Raw genomic sequence first — 25,136 nt, 5'->3', positions numbered from 1 at the left:
CCACCATGTGGTCTCACTATAAAGTTTGATGCCTACAAACATGCACTACCCTAGGCAGGCTTTTGGCGCTTTCCTCATTCAAAACATTTTCTAGGATGAATTTGTTCACACAAAAGTGATTAGGTATTGGAATGGGCTTTCCAATGGGAGGTGTCACTGTCCTTGGAGGTGTTTAAGGAGAGACTGGATGTGGCTCTCTGTGCGGTGCCATGGTCTGGTTGACAGGGTTGTGTTGTGTCATGGACTTAATGATCTCAAAGGTCTTTTCCAACCTAATTTAGGCTGTGCTCTCTTTTCCTAAGAAAATCTCCTAATCTAATGACTCCCCCCACTACAGGCATTATCAGTATTATGCAAACAGCAGCAAGCCACTGTGGTCACTAGAAGTGGAAGAGAGGTCCATTGGGTGTGTAGGCAGGGTCACTGTGTCATGATGCAGGCAGATGCCAAGAGTGGGGCTCAGGATTCCAGACCCTGATCCAGAAGGAGAGCATTTGATGTTCTTGGCCACAGTTTGGAAAGTACAATCTACAAGAATGAAAGTGAAACGCAAGGTCCTACACCTGGGTCACAGCAATGCCAGACACAGCTCCAGGGTGGATGTAGAAGGGATTGAGAACAGCCCAGCGGAGAAGGACTTGGGGGTGATGGTTGATGAAAAGCTCAACTCACTCTACTCTTCTCTGGCCACAATTACCATTGTGCAACTACCTTTTGGTTTTCCCTCTTCTTAAATGTATTACCACAGAGGCGTTACCACCATTTCTAATTGGCCCAATCCACCTTTGGATCTGCCAGGGGTTGGCTCTGCAGGACATGGAGGAAGCTTCTAGAGGCTGCTGAAAGCCACCCCAGCTACGAAACCCAGGCCTCGCAAACCCAATACCAAGTGTCTGAAGGGGGCCTGCAGGGAAGCCAGAGAGGGACTCAGGGTCAGGAACTGCAGTGATAGGACAGAGAGTAATGGACATCAATTGAAAGAGGGTAAATATAGGTTAGATATTGCGAAGAATTTTTTTCCTGTGACAGTAGTGAGGAGCAGCTTGCCCAAGGAGGTTGTGGATGCCCCATCCCTGGCAGTGCTCAATGGCAGGATAGAGTAGAGGGTATTCAGTGGGACGTGTCCCTGCCCTTGACAGGGGAGGCTGGGGCTACGTGCTCTTCCAAGTCCCTCCCAACGCGTTTTCCCTCGGTGATTCCCTAAATTCCCCTCCTTTCCCTGCCCGCCCTCAGCCCGCTCTCCCACGCGCGCTCCCAGCGCCCCCTGAGGGCGGAGCGCGGGCGCGCAGCCACGTGGAGCCCCCGCTCCCGCCCCGCCCACATCCGCAGAGGCCCCGCCCCCTCCGTACTACCCCGTCCCAGTCGACCCCGTGCCGACCCCGCCCCGCGCCTGCGCAGTGTCAGCACCGCCGGTTTCCCGCGCGGGTGAGGGGGTGGGCTGAGCGGCTGCGGCGGGGCCGGGTCTCTCGGGGGCTGGGAGTACCGAGCACCCGGTGCCTAGCAGGGACCCTTCCGTGCGGGCATTAGGCCCCGTGGGGAACGGACCTTCCGGTGGGGAAGGAGCTTTCCGGTGGGGAAGGGGTCTCTCCCTTGGTGGCCGGCCAGTCCCCGCCCCTCCGTTCCCCTTGGAAGTCGGTGCCGGCGAGGCCGGGCGGCGTGTGCTGGACCCGTGGCCCGACGGGGACGGGAGCGAGAGGGCTTCCGGGCTGCGGCGGGAATGCCAGGGCGCTCTTGGGTTTTGCTTCTTAGTTGAACGATGAGAAGTAGTGAGAAGCCGTTTTTTGTGAAGTTCATAAAGTCTCCAGGGAGCTCGGAGTATTTTTCTAAAGCTCTTGAGGTAAGTGGGTTTGGTCACCTGGGTGAACTTGGTGAACTGGCATGTGATTTCTGTGTCGTAGTTAGCTGCATGTGCCATACAATAAGCTAAGTTATATGTGTACACCTGGAAATAAAGCTGTTTCTATAGCAAGGGTGCTTTGTGTGTAATAAAGCTTGTTGAACGAGAACAGTTTTGTTGGAAAACCTCATGAAATAGCTTCAATTTCAAAACCCGGTGACCTGTAGGGAAGGGACATGTAGCCTGGAAGGCCTGGATGGTGGTCACTCATCTAAGCACAAACTTTCAAAGGACACTGTGCATTGTTTTACACCTTGGGAGGTTAGAGGGAGCCAAAGGCGCCATATGGCAGGATCAGGTCCTGAAGGCTTCTGTGCCAAATATTTAAGTCAGAATATTCTGAAGACTCAAGAGAATGAGGGGGACACACACGAGATGTTTTAGCCCTTTCTTCTGCCAGTACCTGTTTGCATGGTAGCTTTGTTGTGGGCTGTTTCAAGGACGTGCACTTGTGTAATTTGCACAGGATTGCTTCTTTATTAATTATCTGCTAATTAAATAAATGTTGATGTTTGCATCCTTTACTTGCAGTCTATAAAAGAATTCCAGTCAGAAGAACATCTTCAGATCCTTGAAGAAGAAAGAGTACTCAATATAAAAGAAAATGATAAATCACTTTACATTTGTGATCCTTTCAGCAGTGTGGCTTTCAGTCATCTCAAGAAGGTATGTCACCCAGCAACTTACTTTGTGTTCTGTTCTTTCCTTTTTAAAAGCACTCTTGTCCATACTTACATCCTGTATGTTCTCTCCTACACTGAGTGTAGCAGTGTGAGCTTCATCCTGTATTTAGGATACAGGATGAAGCACAGCATAATGATTATTTTCAAACATTTGGAAAAGTAAACGGTATGGTCGGTTCTGATTCTGCTGGAGTCCCTGAGCTGGGTCTTACACTATTTATCTCCTGATAAACATGATTTGGTTTGATCTGCAAGAAATTGTCTAGTGGACAAAGATAAGCTAGCTGGAATTTTTTGTTCATAGCCATAGCATCAGCTGCCTTTATTGAGGCCAAAAAATCTACAAGGATTGTACAGCAAATCCAGAACTGAAAGTAAAAACAAAACTGTCAGCTACTTGGAGGTGCTAGAGGAGAAGGTGGAGGACAGACCAAGAGCCCTGCCACCTCCAGAATTCAGGGACTCGGAAAACCTTCCTGATTCCAATGTACCCTTTGCTTATTTTCTTTGTGCTTTTCCTGTTGTTTTATTGCAGCTTGGCTGTAGGATTGTTGGACCACAGGTAGTTCTGTACTGCATGCAGTCGCAGCGGTGTGTCCCGAGAGCCGAGCATCCAGTGTACAACATGACCATGGCCGATGTCACAGTGTCCTGTACCAGCTTGGAGAAGGACGTGAGGGTAAGGCCTTCCCAAGGATGGGTTGTTCAGCTGGTTATTATTGATATTTGCTTTGTATGGTTCATTAGTAAGGCAGCAGTCAGAGCATATGTGTTTCATTGTGTCTAGATCCATCAAGTCTTCTGTAGCTTGTAAACTATGTGTAGTTTATTCACATATTAATACACCTCAAATATGATTATATATATATTTGCTTTATTCTGATACATTTTTTCTAATACTGCCTAAAACATCAACCCTCTGCAAAATTTTGCTCATACAGTGTAAGCGTCAGGTTTTTATTTAGGGTATGTATTATGTTCAGCTTATCGTAATTGTAAATATAATGGAAATGACGGTTACATTTTTATGATTTCCATATATATCTAGTTAGTATTTTTTGAACAGTCTTTAGGGGAAATAATGGACAATTGAAATCCATGTTTTTGGTGTAAGGTGAACATGATTGTCACATAGGTTCTTTTTTCCCCTGATGATTTTCTCTATTTTTTTTCCTCATCCAGGAAGAAGTTCATAAATATGTGCAAATGATGGGTGGATGTGTATACAGAGATCTCAACGTGTCAGTAACTCATCTTATAGCTGGAGAAGTTGGCAGCAAGAAATACCTGGTAGCTGCTTCCCTGAAGAAACCCATTTTGCTTCCCTCTTGGGTTAAGACATTGTGGGATAAGTCTCAGCAAGGGTATGAAAAAAACAAAACTGATTTTGTTTTGGGTAATAGTAATTCTTATGTACAGACTAATTTCTTTTCCTAGCTGATTTTACTTGCGAAATAATTTCTTTCTCTCTTTAATTCCTGTAGCATGATGAGGTACACTGATGTTAACTTGGAAGACTACGCCTGTCCTGTGTTCCTTGGCTGCACGATTTGTGTCACTGGCTTAAGCAGCTCCGACAGGAAAGAAGTGCAGCGCCTCACTGCTGAGCATGGTGGGCAGTACACGGGGCAGCTCAAGATGAATGAATGCACTCACCTCATAGTGCAAGAGCCAAAAGGTAAAACTGACAGAATAAATGCTGTTTTCACTTCTGGAGTTGAAGTAGTGTGAAGGTGTGTAAGCGCAGGAGCTTGAACTGCCTCTGTCTGCTTCAGTGTTGCTTTTACTGCTTCTCTCTAGGGAATCACTGTTGATGGAAAGAGTTACACAGGGAACCTTTGCTTTGCTGTAAAGACACGAGAAAGAGAACAAAAGAGGAAAAAAAGCCAGAGATATAGATGGTATTTAAAGAAAGGAAAAGGGCGAATCCTAGATGGGATAAAGAAAAACTTTTTTTGGGAGAGCAGGATAGGACTTAATTTGTATTGTGGTTGAAATTGGATTGTGGCCTGATGTTTTTTAGCTGATTATTCTTTGTGCCTTCCAAATTCCCTACTAAGGTAAAATGAAAGCTCCCTTTCTCTTGGGAAGATGGAAGGATTTTAGTTTTATTGTGAGAAGAAGGGAAGAGTTTTCTTTTTTGCCTTGATTTCCCTCTCATTGCCTACAATGAAGTATGCTGGGACTTTTTCCCCTTTTCTTTTGTGTGCTTGAAAGCTTTAAAGCCTTTTCCCCCTTTTTGTTTCTTTAATGCCTTGTCTTATCATGGGTTGGCTATTAATGACATTTTTCTACTCTAACTTTAATTACAGCATAAGCAGCTTATCAACAGTCTAGTATAACATAATTTGTCCATGAAAATCAGTTATTTAAATTTCTAAATTTTATTCATGTCCAGCCATCTTTCAGCAATCACTGTTTGATGCTTTAATCTTTTAATGATTGTGACTATTTTTTTTTTTTAATTTTATTTTCATCTGGAAGGTCAGAAGTATGAATGTGCCAAAAAGTGGAACGTGCACTGTGTGTCTGTGCAGTGGTTTTCTGATAGCATCAAGAAAGGCTTCTGTCAGGATGAGTCGATGTATAAAATAGAGGCTGGCTCAAAACTGAGTGATGCACCCAGTACATCAACACCTACAAATGATACCAGCAAGCCTCCTAGTAAGTAAGATATTTTAAAATGTGTTTCAGTTAGGTAGGAAACATTTGTATTAAGGAGGAAAAACTATTTTGAGATGAGTAAGGTGCTTGCTTTTATAAATAGTCATTTGATAGTTTGGGGTCTAGATTCAGCTTAAGCCTAAAACGTAACAGATTGCTTTTATGCGCATGGAATATTCCAGCATGCATAGACTTGAAATATGTGGATGATTGATAAAAAAAGTCAACTTGAATTAGATGTATGATTGTCATCTTGAGAACCAGTGATGTATATCTGTAAGTCCTACAAAAGCACAATTGTTCTTAGGTTTAAGTTTAAACTCATAAACTTAAACTCATTTGTTTTAATCTTACTGCAGTCTTAGGTCTGGGGGGAAACAAATAAGTTTTTATTAATTTTATTCTATTTAATTTTTCTTTATACACTTCCTTTTATTTATTCCATGCTAATAACAGAAGGACAGTTAAAAGTATTTTGTAAGCAGACATGGTAGCCTAAAAGATACAGCCAGCTTTAATATGCATCCATGTGATGCTGACTCCTCTTAAATTAGAGTTGATTTCTCAATAATAAAGAATCCTGGTTAATTTAAAAAATATTTCTATGGGGTGTTCACAAAACTGGAATAACAACTTTGAAAACAAGTCTCATTGGCTGCTTGTCATAGGTGCCATCCTTTAGGAAATAGAAGATGTATCAGCACTCTTTCTGTTAAGATCAGTCTGTGTGTAAAGAAACCCCTTGGTTTAGCAAAGATTTTACTTACCTAGTATTTTTCATTCTTCAAACTTTACATTTCCTTATAGCGACACAAAATCGTGAGTGGCAAATCTGTATTTTCTTTAGTGAAGCAGCAGAGAGAGCTGAGCCAAAACTAATGTCTCCTTTTTTAATTTTATTTTTATTTCAAGATCATGCCTTTTCGGATGTCAGCCACATTTCCAGTATCAATTTGAGTGTTGTTAATGAAACTGCATGTAGTTCAGCTATGAGCAGCAGACTGGATCCTGTTTCTGATGAGCTGGAAAACCTGGACATAAGTTCTTTTCAAGCCGCTGAAGATTTGTTAGATGGGTGTCGAGTATGTTTAACGATGTATATTTTGAAATGTTCACTTTAAACAGTGCAAAAGCAACTATGTTGAAGCAGTGGCATTTTCTGCTTGAGTAAATCGTTTCCATGGTCAGCAACAAATACCAGATTTAGTTTGTGTCCATGTGCTTGTGTGTGTGTGTCTACCTGTTTGTGACTATATTAGAAATGTAGTGGAAATATAAAAATTTATATTTGTAGGCATCTGTATTTAAACATTAGAGTGAATGGGTTCTAGAATTAGTGTGTGGGTTTATTTGGGTTTTCTTTTGTTTATGCAATTTCAGGGGTTCGTTCCATTAGTAAACATTGATGCTTTGCTAAATTAATTTGCAAAGCTAAATTAATCTTTATAAATGCTTAACTTCTTTTGCTGCTTCTCAGAAGCTGCAGCACTGCTTTCTGTGTTCTGCAGCAGTTGAAACAAATTATACCAAAACATTCTACTTTATTTTTTCTTGTTTTGTTTTGCTTTTTACATTTTTAAGGCTTTATTTGTTGCTCTGTTCTCTTTGTAGATCTATCTCTGTGGCTTCAGTGGCAGGAAGTTGGACAAGATGAGAAGGCTTATTAATTGCGGTGGTGGCGTTCGATTTAATCAACTTAATGAAGATGTTACTCATGTTATTGTAGGGGAAAATAATGATGAGCTGAAACACTTTTTGGACAAGACGACTCACAGGTTGTGATAAGTATATTGCTTAAGGTCTAGTTACAGCTCTTTTCCACCTCTGGGGTCCCCAGCACAGAAAATACATCAAACTGTTGGAGTGAGTTCAGGGGAGGGCCACCAAGATGGTCAGAGGAATGGAGCAGCTCTCTTGTGAAGATAGGCTGAGAGTATTCATTTGAGAAGAATTTGGGGTGACCTAATTGTGGTGGTCTTCCAGTACCTAAAGGTGGAGAGGAACTTTTGGCAAGGTCATATAGAGACAGGACAGAGGGGACTAGCCTTAAACTGAAAGAGGGGAGGTTTAGTTTAGACATTAGAAAGAAATTCTTTACTGTGAAGGTGGTGAAGCTTCTCTGGTTGCTCAGAGAAGCTGTGGTGGCCCATCCTTTTAAGTGTCCAAGGCCAGGTTGGAGCAACCTAGTCTAGTCAAAGATGTCCCCTGCTCATGGCAGGAGGGTTGGAACTAGATGGTCTTTAAGTTTTCTTTCAAACCATAGTATGATTCTTTGAAATCACATATTGATTTGAAGCTACTAAGTAGTTTTTGATTTAAATGAGAAGACCTACGGCTAGTAAGTTTGTCCACATGTGCTTTTCAGTGCTGTATCTTTGGATAGCCATGGGTAGAAAAGTAAGTGTTCTTATTGGTAAAAAGAGGTGTTAATGTGTATTTATTAGTGCGTTGAGGAGGAAGAACTTGGCAGTGCAGCAGTGGCAGATATCATTAATTTATAGAAAATAATTATGAAATGCTCTGCTCTCAGACGGAAAGAATTAAAGTCTTTTAAGGGTTGTAAATTGTCCTAAGCTTGCTTAGTATTAGAGTTACAGACTTTTGTGTGTGTGTGTGTATACTGTGTTTTTCGGTCTGAAACCTGCTGTGACTTGTTTCTATAACATTTTATTTTATAGGCCTCATATAGTGACAGCAAAGTGGTTGCTGGAGTCATTTGGTAAAGGTTGTCTATGTCCAGTGGAGCAGTATATCCCTCAAAACTACCAGCTGTTAGAGAATCCAATTTTAGAACAACCTGGAATGAAGTCAATTTTCCCCACAAAAAACAGTCTCTTGAAGAAAGATGCTGTGAACATTATAAAGCACCAGAAAACTGCTGAAGATGACTTCCTCTCTCAATATGCAGATAACTATTCTGCACTAGGTATGTTCTAGGCTGAGCATACTGTAGAAAATTTAACTGCTCATAATTAGCACTTGAGCTTGCAGAATTTCCTTATTAAAAATTCACTCACATCTAGTATGTTAACTTCTACTTTGTGTTTCAAAATTCAAATTTAAATAGATCTATATAGAGCAGTTTTTAAGTAAAACCTGGCTGAAAACGGCACAGTCCTGTAATTTCTTCATGAAACTGTTTTGGGTTGTCTTAGATGTTCTTGTCAAACAATTATTATGCTTGGTTCTTTTTCTTTAACCTTTCAGATGAAGTTGAAAAACTAGCATCCAGAACCTTCAGTGATGTTACTAACTCAACTGCCCAAGGAGAGAATCAGCCCTCTGTCTGTAATGGGTCTTTGGCAGAGCCTTCTGCCCTGGCTGAAGGAGGCTTATTTTTCAGGAAGAGATTTCTTCTTCTGGGTTTTGGTGAAGAGGACGAATCCTGCATTGCAGATATTATTAAGGAGAATGCTGGGGAAGTTCTGCCACTGCAAAGCAGAACCATTGCAGACTATGCTGTGGTACCTTTATTAGGGTGCACTGTGAAAGCAACTGTTGGTGACGTCGTCACAAATACTTGGCTGGTAAGGGAGTTACATTTTTCAGTTCCCAAATAAACAGGTATCTCTATTAAAAAATTGTCTTGTCAGAATGCAGTTATTAATGGTTTAAATATAAAGATGAGATGTCAGCCTCATTTCATTTGAAATGTGCTAAACAAAAGCCTTCATTAAAGCCTCTGCATCTGTAGGGTATCTTTTCTATTTCACTTCATTTTCCACAGGACTGTTAAATAGGACTGCATTGTCATGACCCAGGCTTATATGAGGTCTGACAGCATTCTGTCTAAATGAATTGTAGAAGGAGCTAGTTGACTAAAAATGATTTGATATTTTTGTTTGTTTCATGTTTTTTGTAGGGTGGGTCTTTTTTTAATTTGTGGCAGAAGAGTAAGTCTTTATAGCTTAAAAATCAAAGCATACTAACCATATTTGGCAAGAGCAGGCCCATGATACAGGCTACCTGCTGTTAGCAGTTTTCATATGAGGTAACTTCCTGTGAACTAAATCTATACAGACTCTCAGATCATGTACTGAACTGGAAATCTCCAGTTTTATGGGAACCTGCAGAGTTGGAACTTTAATAACTTAAAAGTTCTGAATAATGCTTCAGAATGTCAGCCTTGACAAAATAGACATGGTCTAAAAAAAGAGTTTGTCTGATCTAGTGGGAAATAATTTGTCTCAGGTGTGATGATGAAAGCATGATTGCTCATTGTTGAGTCCATAAATGCTATTGTTGAATTGCTGGAATCTTGTTGGTTTTGTTACTTTTTGGCTTGATTGACATTTTTATGTTTTCCACCTTCTTGAAGATAACGTGCGTGGAGCAGCAGGCCCTTTTAGATCTCCGATCCAATCCACTTTTCACACCAGTCCTGCTAATGGAAGGAGCTACCCCTCTGGAAGATTGCGTTCTTTCTTTTAGCCAGTTCACGGGTGCAGAGAGAGACTCCCTTGCTTATCTGGCAGAACTGCTGGGAGCCAGGTACTTCTCCGGTCACAGTTTCTCCTTGTGCTTTCAAGAGCCAATGTGCTGCTATTATGCATTGCCTTTCTTCTGTACAGATACTTTAGTTAAAGCTCTTTTGAATTCCATCCATTTACAAAACCTGGTGCTGGAGCAATGAGACATTAGGTCTTTAATTTTGTTCTCTTTTAAGGAAATATGGTTAGTACTCACACAGTCTAATTTCTGCCATAATATGTTCAGTCTCTTATTTCTCAGTAGCTGAGTCTCAGCAACTTTTTACTCTGCTCGTGAACCGATCAATGAAAGTCAGGTTTTCAGATGTGGCCTTCCAAGTTGCTCTTTGGTTGTCTAGGAAAGGACCACTTGAGTACTATCTGGCTCTGCCTCATAAGCATGGTGAACCCCATTCACTATCCCAGCTCCTAAGAAATGGTTCCCTATTTGCTTAGAGCTCACGAAAATCTTTGAAAAACTTTAGGAAAAGCATGTTTAGTTATGATATGGCAAAATAGTGTGGCTTACAGTAAATATTGTTTGATCTGGTTTGTAGCCCGTTCGAACTAAATTCTTTGCCGATGGGTTCTTAATCCTGGCATCTTTTTGCAAGATTGTGTCATAGATGATAAGAGAAAAACTGTAATATAAAGAAAACTGTTGTTCATTTGGAAGTGATGCTTGCTGACTCTGGAAGGGAAGCAAGAGTGTTAGGCCCAGCGTAGGATTTAAAAATGGGATATTGCTGGAGGCTTGCTGGAGTATGAAAAATATTGTTTTCAGTGCTGGTAGATGTGAAACATTACTGTGGAACATTTTTTGTTGTTTTTTTGAGGGTTATTTGGGGGGTATTTGTGGATTTTTTTTCCTTTCTGCTGTTAAATTAGGCTGTAAAGTGCGAAGTGGGTTGCTTTAAGTATCTACTTCTATTGGTTCTTCTTCTGTTGTGAGAATACAATTTATAATAGTATAAATGTGCCCTAAATTAATGTTGTTTATAACTAAATGAATGTTTTATCAACCTAATTGTAGAGTCCAAGAATTCTTTGTGCGGAAAGCCAGTGCAAAAAAAGGAATGTTTGCCAGCACCCATCTTGTGGTGAGAGAACCGAATGGCTCCAAGTATGAAGCTGCGAAGAAGTGGAATTTGCCAGCAGTCACTGTAGCTTGGCTTTTGCAGTCTGCAAGGACAGGAAAGAGGGCAGATGAAAGCAAGTTCTTTGTTGAAAATGCAGAGGCTGAAGGTTGGTTCTTAGCAAGTTAGGGTATATGATTGTGTCATTGTTTGTTCATGATAATTTCATCACACCTGCCTTCTTTTTCTTTCCTAACACCTTCAGAGTATTAGAGCTAAAGGATATTTTTCCAAATATAAAGATAGAATTGTAGATTGGTTTGAGTTTGAAGGGACATTAAATCATGTAGTTCCAACCCCTTGCCATGGACAGGGACACTTTCCATTAGACCAGGTTGTACCTGCAACCGTGCTATTGAGTTGTTATTACAGAAATGATATTGTGTGTTTGCTTTAAATCTCGTGGAGCCAGTGGGCTCTGGTGATTATCAGTCAGTTGGGATTCCAGCTTAGTGTCTCAACTTTGTCCTTTTTGGCACATATGCTGCTCTCTAGCTTGCGTGGGAATTGAGGAGAGATCCATCTTAGAACTTCAGCTGGTTAGTCTGCAATGATTTGATGCCCCTCTCTTCAGTTCTTCATGGTTGCTGGTTAAATAAGAGTGCATGGGGTCTGTGTTCAAATGAAAAACCAGCTTACTTGCTTATGTTTTCTTTGTTTCTTTTAAAGAAATGGACAGTTTCGTTACTCAGCTTAGCAAGACACCAGCAACTGTTAAATATCCTGATTTGGAACATCCTATTCATCTTCTTGAAGCTGGAAAAAAAGGACCTGTGACCCCGCTTGATATCAACAGGTTTCAGAGTAAAGCTTTCCAAGCTGTAGTCTCTCATCATACTGGGAAGACAACTCCTGTTGCACAAGGAGGACCACTTCAGAAAGAACCGTCTTTAAGTCTTGACACACCATCAAAGTTTCTTTCAGAAGACAAGATCTTCAAGCCTTCTTTTGATGTGAAGGTGATTTTTGCCAACTTTTTAGTCTGTGTTGCTAGTACTATTTAGCATGTGCATAAGCTTTAAACAGCACAGAAACCTTTGATTTTACCCATTTTTATGCTGTTCACATACAGACTTTCCCTTTTGAACAAAGCCAATAAAAATGGCTCGTTTATTTATATAGTTTAGTTAATGGCTTGTGGACTAAATTTATTGAATAGTAAGTGTTGTAATGTCCTTAGCAAAGCTCCTTTGTGCTTATTGCACCATATGCTTGTGGGTCCTACATCTCAGACAGTATCCAGTCTGCATTCTTTGCCTCTAGAGACTGATAAATGTGACAAGGCACCTTGGAATTGCTCCACATATTTGTAAACAAGTGTTTGCATTTTCTGGTAAAATGTTACTTTGATGGTCTGTTTTAATGTAATAGCTTTAGAGCAAGGTGCAATTACATTAAAGTAGTTGGTTGTGGTTAGGAGTACCTGGGTTTGGTCACTGGCTTTTCCACTGAAGGCAGTTCTCAGTGATGGCAGTGAACAAAGAGATTAATAAACTTGTCTTCTTCTTTTGCTTCTGCAGGCTCTGAGATTGGGTTTGCCTTGTACAGCTTTTGTGCAATGGTTCTACAGTTGCTCTTGGTAATTGTAGTTTGCCATCCTGGTTTAGGAGTATGAAGTCCTACTGTATTTGTAAAACTTGCACTTGAGTGAGAATTTTGTAAGGTGTTCATTAAAGGCAGTTTCTCCTTTTTTTTTTATTTGGTAGGATGCTCTGGAAGCTCTGGGAACTCCTAGAGGTTCTGAACAAAGAGCCAGGAAACTGAGCACACCTCTCTCTGAAGTCATTGGCAGAAACTTGAAACTGGCACTGGCAAGCAGCACAAGTCATGCAGCAGCTCTTACTGCCAGCCCTCAGTTGGCTGCTGTACAGCCAGAAGTGGTAGGAAATTGGGGGGTTTAGTTCCTGGCACATAGGTTTAAATAAGAAAAAGCTTTATCTTTTATGATTTAAGTTACAAAGGAATTTGTGAATTGTTATTTGTGATAAATTCATATGATTATTTGTTCTTCAATGACAGTTAAAAGAATGTAAGATAGAGGAATTTCCTTATGGAATGCAAAGAACTTTAAAACCTTTTTCTACTATGTACATTACTGTCTCGAACATTAAGCAGTGGCTAAGTAACATGGCTTATAAATATGTACCAATTTAGACTCTGTAGTGTTGGAATGAGATACCACACTGAAGAAATTCTCAGGTTCCAGCTAAACAGGGTTAGATATTTTGTCTTGGACTAAAGTTTGGAGTTCTTTATTAATGCATTTGTCATCTTTTCCTCCCTTCCCCTATCCTTAACAAGAGAAGAAAAGTGAGAAAAAACAAAAAGGTATAGGAGAAAAGGGAGGATTTATGTATTGCTTGCCGTGTTAGTGCGCTGTTTACTGTTGGAGGAGTGAGAAAGCTAATGACCTCTGGAAAGGGAAGGCTGCTACTTCTTGTTTTGTAGCTCCTTAGTCTTACTTCTCTCACTCCTCTACAGTGCAATACTTCAGTACCATCAGGTTTCATAATGCCTTCATTTCAGTGTTCAGCCTGTGATGAAAGGAAGTAGGGTATGTTCTAGGGAGACTGACTGAATCTTTGTCTTGGCATTCCTAGTGCATGGTATGTTAATAATGCTGGGTTTTGAGCATGGGTAGGGGAGCATTAAAAAACAGAGGAAGTGTGTTTATCTTGCCTTTGTTGTCACTGTATATTTTACTCCATGCTTCACTAAATATTAAAGTACTTTTGTTATTGATATAGAAGCCTTCTAATTATGACTCTCCTGTTTTTATCCCTGCTGCTTGTCCAGGAAGAAGAGCCCAAGCCTCTAGCTGATGTTGTTATATATGTTAGTAAAAAACTTAGTAAGAGGCAAAGGGAGCTGAATGCAGTAGCAGCTTCTCTTGGAGCAGACTACAGGTATCAGCCAATACAGTGGCTTCTGAACTTTTGCACTGATATGAATTCTAATAACTTTGAGTCTTTGCATCCTATTATGCCTTTTGCTACAGCTAAACCTTAGCCTAAACACCATCCTAAACAACATTACAAGTCATCCACTTGTAGTGTGAAATAAAGCCATTTTTCCCTGCCACCTCCCCAGTCCCCATGGTCTTTGTAAATCCAAGTCAAAAAACTGTTTGTCCAGAAGTCTTCTTGAATTGGAGATTTTTTTTTTTTTCTCCTTTGAAGACATTTAGCTTTTGGATGGTTTAACATTTGCTTTATATTTTACATTTTGAATCTAATGTGATTTTGTGTATGTTTTTCCCTGGCTCAAAACAAGTTATATTATTGATTGTAAGCATGGCTAAGTCAGAGTTCTTAGAAAAGCTTAGGAAAAATAGGTTATCATGAAGAGAAACTACAATGTAACATTTTTGATTTAAGACAGAATTCTGCTTCCACTAAATGTGTTTTGTTTACTGACTTTTATATAAATGTTATTATTCTTGGTGTGAAGGAGGTTAGCTTTATGTTTGGTAGTACCTTAGAAATGCTGAAGATACTTGAATTAGATAGAAAATACTTGCTTTTATCAGTTTAAAAATTAGTAGTCCTCGTTTTTGTATATTTTGAGCTTCAAGGATCAGTATTTCACCTGCACTTCAATGTGACAACAAAAGAAAAAGCACTTTTCCTGGATCACACATTCTTTTCAGAATCTGTTTTAAAATTCTGCTTAAATAAAAACAAAACATGTAGCAAAACCCCTACTTTCCATATGTTTATCCTATTTAGTTTTATCTTCTTCAGGAATGCTTTCAAAACACGTTGAAGTTGTGCTATCATTCAACTGAATGATGTCTTTCTGTCAAAGAAAGTAGGCTCATTGTTTATTGAGGCATAATGAAATAGGCAAAACTACTTTAACTTGAACAAGGGGACAATTTTTGAGCTGGATTTATGATACTTTTTGATAGAAATTCCATCTTTGAGTTGTATTTTGTTCTCTTTTCCAGATGGTGCTTTGATGAAACAGTAACACACTTCATCTATAAGGGCGGACAGAATGATAACAATAAGGAGTACAAATCTGTTAAAGAACGGGGCATACATATTGTTTCAGAACATTGGCTTTTAGAGGTATGAAGCTTGTTTTGTACCCTATTTAAAAGTAAAATGAAACGGAGGCTTAAAACCTCCAAAATATGGCAGTGGGTTTTCTGTATGCATTTATTTGAAACATGTATAGGGACTATGTCTTGCATCCTGCTTTGAATTAATAAACTGAGTGGTCTCTTTTCACTGATGTAGGTTTACACTCTTCTCCATAAGGAGAAAATAAATTCCACTGAACACTTCAGCTACATTTTTCCCAGAATGGCAACCACGTTTTTCCCCTTGTGTGAAGTACTTCTTTTGACACTGTTTTTATTGTGTTTTTCTTATGTTTAGGTGTGAAGTTTCTTTTATCTCAGTCAGTTCCTCATCTTTCTCTTATTAACTGATGTTATTACAGAGTGCCCAAGAATGTAGACGGCTTCCTGAATCTCTCTTTCCTCACACTTACAATCCCAAAATGAGCCTGGACATCAGTGCAGCACAAGACATCAAGCTCTCCTCCTCCTCCTTTCTTTCAACTGGAAAACTAGCAGAGGAAAATGAGGTATGATGTGTGATAGCAATGCGTGTTCCATGATTTAAATTAAGTTAGTAGTTATATTAACATACTAATAAAAACATTGATACTAATTCAGCAATGTCCTGAATCAGATTTAGCTAGTCGTTAATAGTAGCTATTGCAGATGTTCTGTAAGGTTTTTCTGCATTTGTAATATTCATCTTCTAGGGTGATGGAGAAAAACTCAGGCATTTAGCATTTGCTTTCCAGATTTGGAGATAGATATATTTTCTTTTAGGCAATGAGATCCAAGGTGTGAACTTGCTTTAGTAGACATTAAGACTGCAGAATTGGAGTTATCATCCATGCTACTGTTCACTGTTCTACTGTCATTGCAGTAGCAGAAAGGTTAGATTTACTCTAAGGCAAGATTAATGATCTTCAGAATTTATACAAGTGCCATACATGGTTAAAAAGAAAAAAATAAATCTGGTGTTTCAGAAATCTGCTTGTTTTCCTTGGTTTTAGATTATTCCAGTGGATGAAGATGATGTAACTACTGACCAAATAAAGGAAACAGTCATTGTAGGGGGAGAACAGATTGTAGCAAGTGAATCCAAAGGAGGTAAATGCAGATCACTGTTTTCAGAATATTTATGGACTGTCAAACTATCAATATGAGTTCCTTTGCAGTTCCAGGTGCTGAATGCTAATCTGGAAACTTTAGGTAGCGTATTAATATATTGGTCAAGTGCAGTTAGCTTTTATTGCTGCTGGATGCCAGCAAAGGGTTTTCCTCTCTCTTTTAAAGATCTTGGCAGCACACCAGAAAATCATGATCAGTCATTGGAAGATACTTAATTGCCATTTCTTTGTTTTTAAAAGTTCATCTTTATTATGACAGATTTTTGTTTTGGAGTATATATTATGTAATTAAATGTGTTATTGTGGATTTAAGTTAGATTGTGTGAGGAGGTTCAGAAGTGAGCCAAATGGAGATTTCTCTTTGTGTCTAAGAGTAGGTGACTTAGGGCATACATAATTTTCCTTGATAATCTTGCCCAAGTGCTTCTCCTCTTTTTAATGTATAGTCTTTGTTCTGGTGGAGGAGAGAGGTTGAGTGGAATTTCAGTTTTCACTGAGACAGTGAGCAGTTGGTCACTTTTCTCTTGTTTCAGTATAAGAGTTGTAATAGTATGAGTTTTGTTTCTTCTCTTAAGTTTTAACCCAAGCACTAGAAATGAGGGAGAACTTCCAAAAGCAGCTGCAGGAGCTCATGTCTGCCACGTCACTAGTGAAACCACAAGGGCAAAGAGCATCCCTTTCAAGGAGCAGCTTTGATGGCTCTCCAGCCACTCCTGATAGCGCACGGTCTGTGCGGAATGGCCGCAGTAGGGTCTTGGAAGCTCTAAGGTATGGATTTGTATTTAAATGTATTTTGTTTTGTCCTTGCGTGTATTTAGACATACACTGAAATATGAATAGGTCTCCAGGGTTTTCAAATGTATTGTCTGTTTCTACTGATGTGCTTGAGTTGCTTCTCTTGCAATTCAGAATCTTTAACTGGATGTGCTAGGTAAGGTCAGAATATTGTCTTAATCCGTAGTGGGTATCTTTTGTTTTTTATAAAAACCTGACTCGTATGATTTGTTTAAATGTTCAGGTTTTGAACTGGCTTATTATCTTTCTCTTCAGATTCCTTAGTGTTCTTGCAGCTTTTGAAGAAAGTGTGTATGAATGCTTACATAAGTCATAAAGAAGGAGTAGGCATTACTGCAGAGCACCTCTGTGAATGTTTCTTCTCTTTTATTTTTCTTTCCTCTCTAAATGGAGAATAGGATTTGAACTCCATCAGTACTGATGGGCAGTAAGACATGGAACCCTTGCAAAATAATTCATTTAGCTTGGTGCCTATTTGCAAATAAATAGGCTTAATAAAGAGTAAGGTACGCTGATTTTATAATAACTTATTAATATGAACATAATAAAAAATATCTACTGGTATTTTGGGTGCCTGTTTTCAGCCATGCCGACACTTAGGTTCATAAAGCCAAGTTGCCAGAATAGCTTCTGTACTGAAATTTTCCCCTGTCCCAGCCATAATTTCTAATAATGAGGTCACTTGGGTTCTGCAGTTGATGTGATCATTAACACATTGCCTCCTAGAATGAAAGTCTCGTGTAAAATGAGTCTGTAAGGTGTCTTGGTTTTTCCCTTAGGCAGTCCCGCCAGGCACTGGCAGATATAAATACAGAGCCATCCCAGAGCGAGCAGATCATTTGGGATGATCCCACTGCAAGGGAAGAAAGAGCAAGACTTGTCAGCAACCTTCAGTGGCCTAATAGTCCCTCTCAGTACCTTGAGCAAGGTCACAGTATCACCAATAAGAATGCGGATGAGTCTGCCCTCAATGGATCTGTACCTGACGCAGAGATGGCTGGTATAGGTAAAATTACAAGTGCAATATCCTTTTTCTATGCAACAGCATCCATTTGGTCTTTGGGACTTCTAAAATACAGTAGTATTTGAGTTCTTCTTACAAAAAAGTGAGCATGCTTGGCATTTCTCAAAGGCCAAAAATACAATTTCACATCTTTGAGCTCTATTATGTGTTGTGGTTTTTTAAAGAGAAGTTTTCCCATTCATTTGTGGTCAAACACCAAGGCAGTGCTTGTCTAAAAATAGACTGTTGTGGCTCCAGAAAAACACCAACAGCTTGAAAGACTTCCTAAAATTTTCCAAGTTGTTTTGATTTCTTTGTTTTTTTGAACCACAGCTGGTTTCCAGGTTACCCCTCAGGTAAGTTTAGTGGAATTCTAATGGGAATACCATGAGCAAAATCTTTTCCATTGTAGCGGAAATATTTATAGGTGAAAAATTGGGGTACAAGGTTAACTCACAGACCCAAAAAACCAAGATGTGTCAAGTTGCTGATGGACGTGCTTGGGTCAGGATTTGGTAGATACTTTATTATGTTCCTTGTTCTTGAAGTCTAAAGTCTGTTGCTAGGATTAAGGAAGCAGCATATCTTTTCTGCCAAAACCAGGTGTTTTTTCATCTGTTTTGCTTTCTTTCTGTTCTGAGATAGCAGAATCCTTTATTTCTCTCTCCTTGCTGCCACCAACTCCTTCCCTCAGTCTACTTGCAGAGTTTCTGTGGCAGGTAGTCTTCCTGAAAACTGACTTTGTCCTAGAGGAGGTTGAAGAAAATTAGATAATTCCATTCAACTGGTTTTTGTTTCAACCAAATCAGTGCAGTTTAGCCAAAGAAATCACATCATTTGAGGTTTTCAGGTGTTTTTTTAAAAGCAAGGCATTCAGGGACATGATTGCAATATTGCTGTATTGTAGTTTGTGGTATAAGGAAGAGTGTCTTTATGAAAGGGAGGTGAAATATAACTGTACATGTTGTAGCAGCAGTTGTGGGGATTTTTTATTCTCATTATATCTTTCACTTTATACATGATTATATTCTGCCAAAGGCAGGTAATGCAACACTGCTTTACCTTCACAGCTGTTCCTGAGGCTGGGCATGGAGATGGGATTGAAAGGCTGAAGAATCCCATATGTAGAGATCCTGAAACGCCAGTTAAGGATAACTTGATCCCTACTCCGCAGGCACCCAGCATTGCTTTCCCCTTGGCTAACCCTCCTGTGGCACCAGAGCCCAAAGAAAAGGTTTGTCAAATGGAAAAATATTTATGACAATTCGTGTTTTGAGCGATGCAGTTATACTTAAAGAAATTTTGAATTTGATGATAAATATAAAATGTGCAGATCTGAATTTAAAATCTTGAGGTGGATTATTTTTGTACAGTTCTATTCTGTTCTCTTTTTTCTATTATTTTCATTATTCCCCCTTCCTTTGAGATTTTTAACAAATAATATTTGCTCGAAGAATTGAAGCTTGTTTGTTCAGAGAAATGAAGCTTTTTGTCCCATTAGTTAGTGCTGGGATGCTAAGGCAGGCTTTGGAGTGAAGAATTCCTATGTGTGCTACTTGGAACTCCTCCAGCCATGTTAGGATGACAAAAAAAAAAATGTAGGCCTTTGTTTCTTTGGTCGTATCTGGAATTTTATGTTTAGGTACAAATGGAAAATTATTTTTCTGCCAAAACCTGGTTTAAAATTCTATTTTATTTTGAACTTGGAAAGGGACAGAAAAATGAGCTTATAGTCTCACCTGCAGTGTGTCACTTGATGCTCAAAGTTTCAGCAGCTCTGTGTCTTCAGAGGCATAGCGTGTCAGCTTAGTGGAAAGGCCCTCAAAAAATATAGTATTCTGACCTGACAGAAAGTGAATGAATGAGGCAGTGTGATAGATCAGTGCTGATTTCTTCATGTGTTCAACCTGGCATTCCATGGATGTGAATGAAGGATTAGTTGTTATGACAGATTAGTTCAGCTGTGTCCTGAAGGAAGGGGGAAGCAAGAGGATGTTCAAGCAGGAGCCTAAGGATAATATGATAAGATCCAAGCTTTTTATCAAGTGACTGACAGGTTTGGTTCTGCTTTTCCCAGCTAAAAGAAAATATATAAATAAGCCAGAATATTTGGCAGAGAAATAGTCAGCTGTCAACCTCATCGTTCTGTCATATTTTCAAAATCTGTTACTGTATTTCTAGGTTGTTACTGAACATGAGAAGGCTGATGAAGAAACAGAAAAACTCCGTAAATTTCAACTGTCTTCTCTTAATCCTCAAGAAAGAATTGATTACTGCCATCTGATTGAGAAATTAGGTACCAGATATTTGTGAAATGCAAAGAATAGTATATGTCTGTATGTGTCTGCTCAGCTGTGGCTTGTTGGGGAGAAGAAAGGGCTTCTGTTAGTGGCTCATCAGATTTGAGGTCTGAAATTTATGGCTTTCTGTGCTTGTGAGCAATTCTTTGAATATAGTTATTATTATGTGAGTGATCAGCTTTGCCATAAAACAGCAATGGTTTTGTCTTCTGATAGTTTTCTTTTAGCTGTCTTTACAACAGCCTCATTCTTTAGTGTTGGGAGTGCCCAGGATGGGCTCTCTTCTGGTGAATTCCTGTCTGTGTTGCTGTGGCATTTTACAGAGCCACTCTTTCCTGGCTGCTTCTCCCTTCCTAGCAGCTTCTGCCCATGTAATTTCAATGACAATACTCTCCATGTAAATTTGAGCTGAATTTTTGTCTGAATTCAAATAATTCTCACTTAGAGTTGATGCTTTCTCTGTGCAGCATGACGCTTAGATAATTTGAATGCAATTCATTCTTTAATTCAAGGTGGAATAGTACTTGAGAAACAGTACTTTGATCCAAGCTGCACACACATTGTTGTGGGACATCCTCTTCGGAATGAGAAATTCTTGGCTTCGATGGCAGCTGGAAAGTGGGTGCTTCATCGTTCCTACCTGGAGGCATGTCGAGGAGCTGGCTGCTTTGTTCAGGCATGTCACCCTAGCACTAGGACATGAGGGTGTTTTACTTCTTTGCATTTATTTTTGTTTTGCACTACTAGGGAAAGACAAAACTTCACAAGACCAATTGCTAGTTTAGGATGCCCAAGCCATGGGAGTTTTAGGGAATCCAAAATCTGAGAGGTTTTTGGCTGGCTTTGTCTGAAAACTAACCCTGCACTAAACTCCTGATAGAAGATAAATTAAATACCTACACTTTTTATAGTTGTTTCTTAAAATTAGGTCTTTGAATATCTTTTGGTAAATTCTCACTGTTATCAGGTAAATTTACATGGCTCTTGTTAAACCAGGAATAAAATCTTGATTCTTTCAATAAATGAACTTTTTTTTTGAATAATTTGATTTTATAACAACGTATGTAAATATTTTTGAAATCTACCTCTTCCGATGCCTTCCTTTACTGTTAATTTTGCACTTCTGGGTCAGACAGTTCTTTTACATTGACCAGGCTAACTTTAAAGTAATGCCTGTAAGCTTCTTCATATCCTTATGTATTAAAACTAACTTTAAATGTTTTGGAAGATACTGCAGAAATATAATTAGTGGTATCCAGTGTAGTAAGATGCTTTGTCCTGCTGTTGAAGTCTGTTGTAGATGTAACTGCAAGAGGAATCAGATTGTATGCAAGACTTGATGTCACAGAAAACATGAGTTAATTTAGATAAACACGTGCAATTCAGAGCCATATCTCCAATTCTACCTAGAACTGTTTTTGCTTGGTAAAATCCATATATGTATAGCTAGAGTGAGATGAGATTTGTTTCGGGGTTTTTTATTTTCTATTTGGTGTGGGTTTTTAAAATCTCTTTTTCTGCTGATAAAGTTGGCAGGACTGCTTTGTAATTCAGGCTTATGATTGTTTCAGGAAGAAGACTATGAGTGGGGAAGTAACTCCATACTTAATGTTTTGTCTGGAATCAATGTAAACCAGAAGAAACTAGCACTGGCAGCCATGAGGTGGAGGAAAAAAATTCATAAAGGGAAGCAAGAAACGGGTGTTGTTGAGGTATATAGATACTCCTGTAATGTAAGCTGTACAGTGTGGATGGACAGGACAGGGATTGTCACCAAGAAACTAAAAACTTCATTGTCAGGGGAAGGTTCTTTCTTGTTATCAAGAACAAAATGTCTCAGCTTGATACATTCTAGTTAAGTAATTTTGTTTTTTAAAAAAGTTTTTGTGATGATATATTAAAAGTCTTAGTCTCCTCTGAACCACTGTTCATGTTTTACAAGGCTGGAATGTGGCTTCTTATGTATGTAAATGTCCCTCAGCCCGGAAGATGATGCTTATTCTTCAGAGCTCTGACTGGAGAGCTAACCTAACTCAGCTCTGCTAGGAAACCAAAACTGGTTACTGGTTTCATAGTCTTTCAGCGAGATTCTTGGAAGCGAATCTTGAACTCCTCTCAAACCAGGCACTGCAGTTGAAGATTCATTGAAAGATTATGTTTCAATTATGTCAGGAAAAATCTGGTGTGTGTTTTACAGTAACATTTTTAAAAGGAATGCTTGTAACAAATCCCCCATGCCCTTTGCCTATGTGGAAACCACACTGAGTGTTCCTAGGAGGCAACCAGTTGGCCCTCTGTGCTGTTACTGTAACCAAGTGCATCCTGGGGGAACAGGAGAAAATGTTTCCAAGTAACTGGTGGTTTTTTTAAGATAAATTTTTCATGGTGTCTGGTGTTTTGGAAAGCATACTCTCTGCAAGGGTCTTCCCTTAGAGGGGGCTGGTAGCTGTATGTTCTCTGGATTTTTTTTCTGGCATGCATACTTCAAGGCAAAACTGGGTAATTGCAAGTCTTCATCTGAAGACCCATTAAATCCTTGTACTTTTTCAGTACCTGCATACTTTTGACTGAATTGTCATTTATCTAGGGATCTTTCAGTGGCTGGAAAGTGATCCTGAATGTTGATCAAACCAAGGAAGCAGGATTCAGGCGCCTTCTTCAGTCAGGAGGAGCAAAAGTATGTAGTTGTTTGAAAATAACAATGAAATGCATATATGTTGTTTAATTATTTTTTTCTTTCTGTTTAACTCTGTGCTGGGCATTTTTCATGTGAGTAAAAGGTCTTAATGAACAAAATTGCTTACATGGGGTAGCTGAGACATGGTCAAAGGGTGGGAGGAAAAAGCTTTGTCATCTTCACTTTGCAAGTGGTCAGGCAGAGCAGCTTGTCTGAGGTTACTCAAGTCAGTACTGCTGGTGAGAATTGAGGATAGAATTTCTGTCCCCTGCTCTGATGGGAAGGATCACCCTTTTGGACAGGCATGTGATGATACAGAATGCAGCTGTAAATGGTTTGATTTCCCACTGGTTTCTCTTAGTTTGATGAGTGAAATTAAAGGTTATGAACTGCATTTTTCTTGGGGAAGAAACAGAACTAAACTTTTGTGGGTTGTGTTTTGTCTGTAGGTGTTCTCTGGCCATTCTGCATCTCTCTTTAAAGAAGCAACTCACCTCTTTGCTGACTTCAGTAAGCTGAAGCCAGATGACCCCAGGGTGGACGTGGCAGAGGCAGCAGCCCAAGGAGTGAACTGCCTCAAACCCGAGTACATCGCTGACTACCTCATCCAGGTGGGCACACCCAGGGCTCCCCCCCTGCCTCACTGCCCCAGCCCCTGCAGGGCATGGCTGCTCTACCAGTCAGGGGCCTCCTTTGCCAGGAATTGTTGCCACAAAGTGCCTATGCTGAGCGCTTTGATCTGTGGCCTCAAATTTATGCTCTAACATGACTTGTTCTGGTGCTGGCAGTAGGATCTCTTGCAGGGTAGGGAGCTGCTTGCAAAACGTATTTAAAATGTAGGCGTGTAATGTTTGTTTTGTTGTCTCAGTTTTAGACAACTAATGAGCTGTTTCTTTTATCTCAGAAGCTGCTCTTCTTGAGCTGACCCATTCTTTTTTTCTTTCTTTACTGAAGGATCCACCTCCCCCTATGGAGTCTTACTGCTTGCCAGAAGCTGAGTCTTACCTTCAGAATAACTCAGATCTTGGAATTGGATCATCCCAGAAAAGAAAAGCACTGGGAGAAATGAACAGAGTCAAGCGATCCAGAATACACTAAGCATATTCTCTGTTTTTAATTTGTACATTTTTAAATTCATATTTATATTTTTTCATTCTTGCCCAAAAAATTAAAAGCTTTGAGTTTCACTTTATATTTGTCCTGAGATTAAAATAAATTTGCAGTAATGCTTTTAGGAAAGATTGCTTTGGTTACCAGTAGCACCTAAAAATATGTAGCAAGAATTCATCCAAAACATACTTTACCATATCCAAACTTTCCCATCACTAGACTAGTGATTTTGTCTGTGGACACAGTTGTATAATATAGTTCAGAAATAATTTGTAAAATGCTTATCACATCTTTTATCTGTGTGTTGTGGGGAAAGTAACAATTGATGAGAATTCTGTTGCATTTCCCATATAGTAATAGACTTAGATTTTTACATTATCTTTTCATCTTTTGGTATTTTCTATTAGGAGGGAAGAGGGAAACCAAACAAAAAGAAGTGGCTTGTAATTTTTTTGTACTCATAGAGGGTAAATTATTTCTATACTAAATTATTCTGTACTAAATTATTTCTATAGATTACATGTGCTGTTGCTGCCAGCCTGAGTGCTAATGAATCTGCTCAGCAACTGTAGAAACAATTCTGTTACCCAAGAGGTGAAGTTTGTCTTGACCATGTTCCCTATTTGAGTCTGTGGCAGGAACCAGAACTAGACAAAGACTTCAGTTCCTGGCAGCTGGAAATATTCTTAGTCAGACAGCCAGAATATTTGACAAAGTCTTTGACCTTTTCAGTAACAGTGGGTCTGGGTCTATATTTACAGAACTTTATGTATGTGAGTGCACTGTGTTAGTCTAGGCAAAAGTGTTCTCATGGAACCTGAAGAGCTGTATTTAAGCAGCTGGAATTACTACAGGCTGTCTGAACATAAAAGTACAGCATCCAGTTGCACAGCCCAGTGGAGTTGTCTGGAAGAATACATGTAACACCGAAGTCTATTTAAATTACTTCTTTTTTGTTTCAAAAGCAAGGGTGTATTTTATGTTTATTTTCTAGCTGCTGAATACTGTTTTCTAGAAAGGGTTTGCTTCAGTTTTTGTTGCAGATACAAGACTGAGCCACAAGCATTTAAACCCTGTGCAACCTGGAGAGGCACTCTGGGCTGGGCAGAGTGCCTCTCCAGGTTGCACAGGGTTTAAATGCTTGGGGAAGGGACAAGGCACCTCTCCAGGTGAGAGAGAACAGGAAAGCAGCTTGTCTTTATGTGC

The 25,136-nt window shown here is 39.5% G+C and overlaps 1 protein-coding gene across 2 annotated transcripts; it reads left to right on the top strand.

Moving 5' to 3' along the window:
• Positions 1–1,431: 1,431 nt before the first annotated feature.
• Positions 1,432–24,012, top strand: TOPBP1 (DNA topoisomerase II binding protein 1). Of its 2 annotated transcripts, XM_059847678.1 has the most exons (27): positions 1,434–1,837; positions 2,429–2,563; positions 3,116–3,259; positions 3,763–3,944; positions 4,065–4,258; positions 5,065–5,244; positions 6,157–6,326; positions 6,856–7,019; positions 7,923–8,170; positions 8,452–8,771; positions 9,563–9,735; positions 10,747–10,958; positions 11,519–11,808; positions 12,556–12,729; positions 13,646–13,755; positions 14,799–14,922; positions 15,299–15,445; positions 15,929–16,025; positions 16,621–16,813; positions 17,620–17,846; positions 18,914–19,077; positions 20,025–20,139; positions 20,656–20,819; positions 21,715–21,855; positions 22,731–22,820; positions 23,270–23,431; positions 23,775–24,012. In XM_059847678.1, the coding sequence occupies exons 1-27, from the start codon at positions 1,757–1,759 to the stop codon at positions 23,916–23,918; spliced, it is 4,545 nt and encodes a 1,514-aa protein (XP_059703661.1). In that variant the 5' UTR covers positions 1,434–1,756; the 3' UTR covers positions 23,919–24,012. The 2 variants fall into 2 exon arrangements, with proteins under 2 accessions (XP_059703668.1, XP_059703661.1); XM_059847685.1 differs by lacking the exons at positions 22,731–22,820; positions 23,270–23,431; positions 23,775–24,012 and having other exon boundaries at positions 1,432–1,837; positions 20,656–20,823; positions 21,719–21,854.
• Positions 24,013–25,136: the final 1,124 nt, after the last annotated feature.

The sequence above is a fragment of the Haemorhous mexicanus genome, chromosome 1 (assembly GCF_027477595.1).
Source record: "Haemorhous mexicanus isolate bHaeMex1 chromosome 1, bHaeMex1.pri, whole genome shotgun sequence".
Classification (NCBI taxonomy): Eukaryota; Metazoa; Chordata; class Aves; order Passeriformes; family Fringillidae; genus Haemorhous; species Haemorhous mexicanus.
Note: the sequence above shows the minus strand (reverse complement) of the source record. Positions and strands in the feature narration are given on the sequence as shown.

What these genes read in the sequence shown, in the direction of transcription:
- TOPBP1 (XM_059847678.1), top strand. Translation starts at nt 1,757, where the DNA reads ATGAGAAGTAGTGAGAAGCCGTTTTTTGTGAAGTTCATAAAGTCTCCA. An exon ending in TTGGACAAGACGACTCACAG is followed by an intron (nt 7,020 to 7,922) that starts GTTGTGATAAGT and finishes TTTATTTTATAG; the next exon opens with GCCTCATATAGTGACAGCAA. An exon ending in TCGCTGACTACCTCATCCAG is followed by an intron (nt 23,432 to 23,774) that starts GTGGGCACACCC and finishes TCTTTACTGAAG; the next exon opens with GATCCACCTCCCCCTATGGA.